At 33.3% G+C, this 8,130-nt stretch overlaps 1 protein-coding gene across 1 annotated transcript in view; it reads left to right on the top strand.

The window, feature by feature from the left end:
- Positions 1-7,663, top strand: part of ALDH1A2 (aldehyde dehydrogenase 1 family member A2) — a 104,797-nt gene extending 97,134 nt beyond the window's left edge. Inside the window, 2 exon segments of the mRNA XM_053717523.1 lie at positions 1,995-2,069; positions 5,846-7,663. Of these exon segments, the coding sequence (XP_053573498.1) occupies positions 1,995-2,069; positions 5,846-5,918 (148 nt within the window). The 3' untranslated portion in view covers positions 5,919-7,663.
- The last annotated feature ends 467 nt before the right edge of the window (positions 7,664-8,130 follow it).

Here is an 8,130-nt window from a genome sequence, read left to right as displayed (position 1 = left end):
TGCTTTACTTAAAGTAGAAGGAAATTCTAGTTTCTTACAATCAAAAGTAATTGGGTCGCTAAAAGATCTATTCCAGGACTGTGTTTTGCTGTAGTTAAAGGGATAGTCTAGTCAAAATTAAACTTTCATGATTCAGATAGAGCCGGCAATTTTAAGCAACTTTCTAATTTACTCCCATTATCAATCTTCCTTTGGTATCTTTATTTGAAAAATCACCTGCTGATTGGTGGCTACATGTAGACACCAATCGGCAAGCGCTACCCAGGTTTTGAACCAAAAATGAGCCGGCTCCAAAGCTTATATTCTTGCTTTTTCAAATAATGATACCAAGAGAATGAAGAAAAATAGATAATAGCAGTAAATTAGAAAGTTGCTTGACATTTCATGCTCTACTTAAATCATGAAAGTTTAATTGTGACTAGATTATCCCTTTTAAGCTCCACTGGTAATTTAAACTATACAATATATATATATATATATCTGTGCTACATTTAAAATTGTGTTTTTTTGTTTTGTTTTGTTTTTTTTACTTCCTGTAACATAGCGACCATTAATAGCATACATTCCTTCCCTTAAAACGCTATTGTGAACTAGCTATACAATGCTGCTATGTGCTGCCTTGGGGCTTTTCTTGTGCATGCAAATCTATACTAAATGATCTTGGTTCGTGAACATACTTTTATTTGCAACGGTGTATAATTAAAAAAGCATATTACATCACATTTTACATTATGAGGGTGCAGCGTTAGTTATGAAACTTCTGCCTTGGGGACCTATTTAAAGCAATCTAGATTTTTTTTTTCTTTACAGTTCCTGCACACATTTAATTAGTGTTATGCAGTTTTGATGGTATTGTGCTGGAGAGAAAAAAAAGTATGTTCCTAATTGGACTAAAGGTTGTTCTAAAATGTATGAATAAAAAATAAATAACATTTTAGAATGAACACGATATTGTGTGTTTGAAGCCTTACTTTAATCCCAGCACCTTATAGGATATGAAGTCTACAAAATAAGCTATAGTGGAAGCACTAACATATCGCTGATAAAAAAAAAAAAAGTGTTTTTTTTTCTTACTTATAGAAAAGGGATAATCTAATGCAGAAAATTACAAGTCAATTTGCATTAGTAACTCAAGATTACTGCAAAGTGTAAAGTAACGCTTGGGAGCATCAAGCCTTGCATCCCTCAAGCAGGGTCAGTCAGCCAATGAAGAGCAGCTGCGGAACAACCGCTTGATACATTAATAGTTTCTACCTCATTCAGTATCTGGACTCCTTGCTGACGCATTCATGTGTTAAAGCACCAGTCTCTTGTTAAAGGGATAGAAAGGTCCAAAACTGAAATGTGCACGGGCGCATTTCAATGTGAAATAGCAGCATTTTTGCAGTATACTTCTATTAGAAAAAATGCTTCTCGTTAAAGTTTACTGTTTTTCTGTGGCATACGCACATATCCTGTTAGGGCACATGCACCAGTATTCAAAGAGTCAGTGGTGGCTTCTAAGACACAAATGATGTCTTCACAGAAGTAGTACACACCATCGCCAGCTCTCTGATCTTAAATACTAGTGCACAGGCCCTCACAGGATATCTGCGTATGCCACAGAAAAACAGTAATACCTTTTGTTGAAGCATTTGTGGTAATGAAAGTATATTGCAAAAATGCTTTGATTTTTTTAGTTTTAAATGCACTCGTGCACATTTCAATTCTGGGCCTTCTATCCCTTTAATAACTCTTTAATAACGGCGGTTACGTAGCTGCAGCATTATTCCATGCTTGCTTTTTCAAATGGTTTACATTTTCATGTCTGCATTTACAATAGTACTGTCAGAACGTTCTACAAGAATTCATGATAGATTGGAATGGCAACATTGTTTCTCTGCTTAGTTTGTTTTCCTTTTTGTCTCTGTTAATGGTAATAAATCAATCCACATATCATATATAACTTTATTTTTTTATTTTTTATTTTAAAACTAATTATATCTCTGTTACAGGATAAACTGTTACAATGCCCTAAATGCTCAAAGCCCATTTGGAGGATACAAAATGTCTGGCAATGGAAGAGAAATGTAAGAAATTCTTTATTTTAAAAAATCACATATTCAAATAAATGAAATGTTTTTTTGTGCATGAACATTGGAAATAAATTAATTCACACTAGGTTACTTATGTACATGAAATTGTGACAATTAATTTCAACCTGGATTAACACTCAGAACAAACCATAAACTTTGAAACAAATCTGTTTAGTACCATTGTCTGTCTGTTTTTATTTTTATTTTATTTTTTTATTTTAGATCTAAAACAGACTATTTTATAATATTATTCTATTGAAAAAGTTTAGACACAACTGCAGACAAAAGTACTAATTATCTTCAAGTTTTTCAAAGAGAGAATTAAATGTCCATAAATACAGTAAAACTGTGCAAAAGTGTTAAATTATTTCATGTCTAATGATATAATAAAATAGGCAATGTGTGGGTATGAATAACTGTTTTTGTGTGCTGAAAATATTTTCATATTTATCACAGAAGTGATGATCTTTACAAACCTTTAAAGGGACACTGAACCCCATTTTTTTCTTTCATGATTCAGATAGAGCATAACATATTAAGCAACTTTCTAATTTACTCCTTTTATCATTTTTTTCTTCGTTCTCTTGCTATCTTTATTTAAAAAGCAGGAATGTGATGCATAGGAGCCGGCCCATTTGTTGTTGAGAACCTGGGTTATGCTTGCTTATTGGTGGGTAGATGTAAGCCTCCAATAAGCAAGCACTATCCATGGTGCTGAACCTAAAATGGGCTGGCTGCTAAGATTTACATCCTGCTTTTAAAATAAAGATAGCAAGAGAACAAAGAAAAATTGATAATAGGAGTAAATTAGAAAGTTGCTTAAAATTTCAGGCTCTATCTGAATCACAAAAGAAAAAAATTGGGTTCATTGTCCCTAAGTGTGTAAATGCATTAGCAAAAGAAAGTCCAATCATAATTTAAATTCAGAAAATAAATGGCCTCCCCAGGAGGTGTAAATTCACATTGTTATCTGTTAGTATTCTTCTTCTTTGGGGTGCAGAATTTGTCATAGATATCTATTAGTGAGAACACAAATATTTCACTGTTATTTGTTTTTACTTTGAAGTCTGACATTTCATTATTCTTATTAGCTTATGTAATGGACATCATTCAGTATTGCCAAAGTGGTACTACTTGGTTTTCTAATACAATTTAAAAATAGTAAAATAAAATAAAGACCAAACGAAAAAAAAAACAAAAAAACTACAGTATAATATGATGTAAAAAAAAAAAAAAGTTCTGTATACAGTTTTTAAAACTAGACAATAATAATTGCTAATTAATGGGATATGATACCCAAAAAAATATTTTGTGATTCAGACAGAGCACACACCATTTTAAAATAGTTTCCAATTTACTTCTATTATCAAGTTTGCTTCATTCCCATGGTATTCTGTGTTGAAGAGATACCTAGGTAGGCATCTGGAGCAATACATGGCAGGAAATAGTGCTGCCATCTAGTGTTCTTGCATATTGATAATTCTTGCAAAACTGCTGCCATATAGTGCTTGAGAAATGGGCCGACTCTTAAGTTTCCATCTCTGCTTTTCAACAAAAGAACGAAGAAAAATTGATAATAGAAGTACATTAGAAAGTTGTTTAAAAATGCGTGTTCTATCTCACTGGTTTTCTAACCTGCCCTCAGGCCTCCCTATCAGGCCACATTTTGGGGATTTGTGAACTGGAGCACAAGTGAAATAATTGATTAGTAAATAAGTTATTAACCTGCTCTCACCCAAGATAATCCTGAAAATCTGGCCTGTTGGGGAGGCCCCATGACTCGAAAACCAGTGATCCATCTTAATCATAAAATAAAAAATTTAGATTTCATATCCCTTTAATAGAATCCTATTATATCATAGGTTTTAACTATTTATTATTATTATTATCAATTGGTACGCTGGGTACAGTGATAGGGGTATACTATGTCATTTTTGCTAAAAATACAAAACATAAAACTAAACAAATCTAGTACAGGAGGAAGAGGGCCCTGCTCCGGATAACTTAGTCTACAGGTTTAGGGTGCAGAGACATAAGGTTGGGGTAGCTTGTCACATCGGTTGTAGTTGCAGCAGTGAGTCAGGCAGTTCATGTATTAGTTTGGTTCGGATTAGGGATGAAGGAGAGATGGTAAGTCTCTCTGAATAGGTGAGTTTTCAAAGAACGTCTGAAGCTATACAAGGTTGGAGACAGTCTAATGGAGCATGGTTGAGAGTTCCAGAGGACAGGAGCAGCATGTGCGAAGTCTTGGAGGCGGGAGTGGGACGGAGAGATAACGGGAGTGGGACGTAGAGATAACGGGAGTGGAGAGACGTAGGTCAGAGGTTGATCCAAGAGGACGGGATGGGGACTATTTCACGATGAGAGAGGAAATATAGTTGGGAGTTAGACTCTTTAGTGCTTTGTAAGTTAGGGTTAATACGTTAAACTGTATTCTGGAGTGTATGGCCAGCCAGTGTAGAGACTGGCAGAGCGGAGCCGCTGATGTATATTGGCGACTTAGGTGGATAAGTCTAGCAGAAGCATTCATAATAGATTGGAGGGAGGAGAAGCAGCGTTTTGGAAGGCCATTTAGGAGTAGGTTGCAATAATCAATGCGTGACAAAATGAGGCAATGAATAAGTATTTTTGTCATTTTTTGAGTAAGGAAGGGACGAATTCTGGAAATGTTGCATAGGTGTAAATGGCAGGATTTGGTAAGCGCTTGTATATGTGGGTTGAATGGTAGCTCTGAGTCTAGTGTGACCCCAAGACAGCGGACCTGAGGTGAGGTGTTGAGAATAGAGTCTCCAACTGTCAGAGAAAAGTCAGGTGTTGGATGTCTCGAAGAGGGCGGAATAATAAGCAGCTCTTTTTTGGACAGATTGAGTTGGAGGTAGTGTGAAGACATCCAAGAGTAAATTGCAGAGAGGCAGTTAGAAATCTGGTTTAGTAAAGCGGGAGAGATATCAGGAGAGGAAAGCTAGATTTGGGTATCATCAGCATATAAGTGGTACTGGAATCCAAAGGAGACTATAAGTTTTCCAAGGGAGGATGTATAGAAAGAGAAAAGCAAGGGACCCAAGACACAGCCTTGCGGTACTCCAACTGAGAGAGGCATAGGATTGCAAGATATGTTGTTAAAGGAAACTAAAAAAGAGCGGTTTGAGAGATATGAGGCAAACCAGGAGAGGGCTGTGTCTCGGATGCTAAATGAATGTAGTATTTTTAGGAGGAGAGGATGGTCGACTGTGTCAAAAGCAGCGAATAGGTCTAGAAGAATTAGTAAGGAGTAGTGGCCTTTTGCTTTAGCTGATACCAGGTCATTTGTTACTTTAGCAAGAGCAGTTTCTGTTGAGTGTTTAGGGCGAAAATCATATTGTAGTGGATCAAGTAAGGAGCTAGTTGTGAGAAATTGAGTAATCCGATTGTAGACCAGTCATTCCAATAATTTTGAAGCAAAGGAAAGTAAGGAGACCGGTCGATGGTTAGAGGGGGTGGAGGAGTCAAGAGAGGGCTTTTTTAGAATTGGTGTGATTGACGCATGCTTGAATGTATCCGGAAATGTGCCAGCGGTAAGAGATTGGTTAAAGAGATGAGATTTTTTTATGTATTCATCTGTTAAAAAAAGGGGGTTGGAAATATTGGCTTCATGAAACCACCATATTAATTAATGAGTAACTTCTTTGTGTCAATGTGGAGAGAATAACTCTTATGTGATTTATATAATCAGCATTTTAAATTGTAATCATTCACTTTGTTTTATACATTTGTATTTTTTGTTTTTATAGGGGAGAGTATGGATTGAGAGAGTACACAGAAGCAAAAACAGTGACCATAAAGATTCCCCAGAAGAATTCTTAAGAAAACGGGCATCTTATAAGACAAACCAACTTTAAAAATTATATTTTATTCACTAGAGTGCTAAGGTTTTGCCTGCCTTAGTTCTTGTCCAATGGATTTTAAGGAATACTTCCGTTTAGTATCTTTTTAGTAAGTCTGGTCCTTAATTGACTCTTAAAATTCTGTATCTGGACCAGCACTCAGGAATTAAAGCAATACTCCTTGTATATTTAAGATGATTCTGTTTTAACAGCTGAGATTCTGAGATCTTTTTAAAGTGGGCTTTTAAATCTACAAAATATTCTAGGAAGGCTGTTTAAATAAATAACATTGGCTACTTTGGCATGCAATGAAGTTTGTCTAAGCAGTGCAGAGTGAAAGTTACCTGCTATTTAGAATTTATCTACTGTCACATTATTTTATACTAGCCTTGTATCCTAGATGTGTATAATTACTCAGTTGTAAGCAAGATATTATTCGAAAATTCCAGACTCCTTTTATTCTACAAATCCTTTTAATTATTATTTGTGACTCCAATAATTTAATGTTGCAAGACCTAATTCTTTATATTCATTATACTCCATAGCAATTTTTATTGTAACAGAAACAAATTTTTTTTTTTAGTGGTATTTTATTTATTTTTTTATATTATAATATCATAAAAAATGTTTTTGATTAGTTCAGATGTCATAATTCCAGCCTTGGCCTCCTTAACGACATTAAAACTTTCATTACTTGCTTCATAGTTTTAATAAAACAGACACTAGATACATTGAGCAGATGTTTCATTTTTCAAATGCTTACATGAAATATAGCTTATAAAATCTGGAAGAGTTCTACTTAAAAGGGTCTCTAAATTTAGTGAATTTTATGAGCTTATCATTGGAAAAGCATTAAAAATGTTAAGACATCTAAACTTTTAATGAATTGTGTTGTAAAATCTGGATATTTAACCCCTTGTATGTTTACCTAGACTTACTGTCTTGGTTTTCTATTTTATACTAATGTGCATATTCCTTAATGCATGTTAAATAAGTCACCTTTCCCATAAAAGAAATGCTTCAGCAATAGATTAGGCTTTTAAAAATATAACATAATGAACAAAAATTAAATGTTTATCCCAATTACTTACTGTGAAATAAATTAAATGTTCTTTTAATATAATGTTACCATATGAAAAAAAAGCTAGATAGTTCCTAATTACAAAATAAGTTTATATATGTGTATGTATATGTGTGTGTATATGTGTGTATATATATATAAATGTGTGTATGTATATATGTATAAATATATATATATATATATATATATATATACACACACATTTATATTGTGTGTCTGTATATATGTATGTGTATATATATATATATATATATATATATATATATATATATATATATATATATATATATATACACACACACACACACACATTTATATTGTGTGTTCTAGGTTTTTGCCTTCACCTCTGGAGAATACTGCAATATATTACCACACAATATATTGCAGTCCTTTCTGGTGGTCACAGAGTTAAAATGTAATGGGAAAAAATATTTGAAAAAATATGGATGCCATAACTTGGCATGATTGTTGTAGATGTTAGTTAATGTAAATGAATGTGATAAAACACTTAAATATATGTGCATGGATTCAATTCATATCTGCCTGCATTTCTTATCTTTAAACATGTACATACTGTTGTGTTTTAAAATGTAAAAGGATATGAAATATTTTCTATGAAGATTTTCATTAAAAGTTTAGCTAAACCATTGCCTTTTCTCTTTCTTAATAATAATAATAATGCGCCAAATGGAAATGGTAACAAATAATGTTTTTGTGTTTGTTTTTCAGTCACCAGGAAATCTTTGTATAGCTCAATTCCCCTATGTATCTATTTATTTAATAAATAGGATGAATTTTCTTCCAACTTTCAGATTAGTTTGATCAGTTCTTGATTTTAAATTTTTAGAGCACATAAAAGCAACTTTTCCATACTTTAAATATGAGTGTGTGAATCATTTATAGATTTGAAATTAAAATTATATTTTGTAGATAGTTTGCATAAGTGTTGTTAAAGGGACACTCTACTCCAGAATTATTGTTATTTAAAAGAAAGCTAATCCCTTTATGACCCATTCCCCAGTTTTGCATAAACAACACGGTTATATTAATATACTTTCTTTCATGTAATTAGCAAGAGTCCATGAGCTAGTAACGTATGGGATATACATTT

The sequence above is a fragment of the Bombina bombina genome, chromosome 6 (genome assembly GCF_027579735.1).
Source record: "Bombina bombina isolate aBomBom1 chromosome 6, aBomBom1.pri, whole genome shotgun sequence".
NCBI classification, from domain to species: Eukaryota; Metazoa; Chordata; class Amphibia; order Anura; family Bombinatoridae; genus Bombina; species Bombina bombina.
Note: the sequence above shows the minus strand (reverse complement) of the source record. Positions and strands in the feature narration are given on the sequence as shown.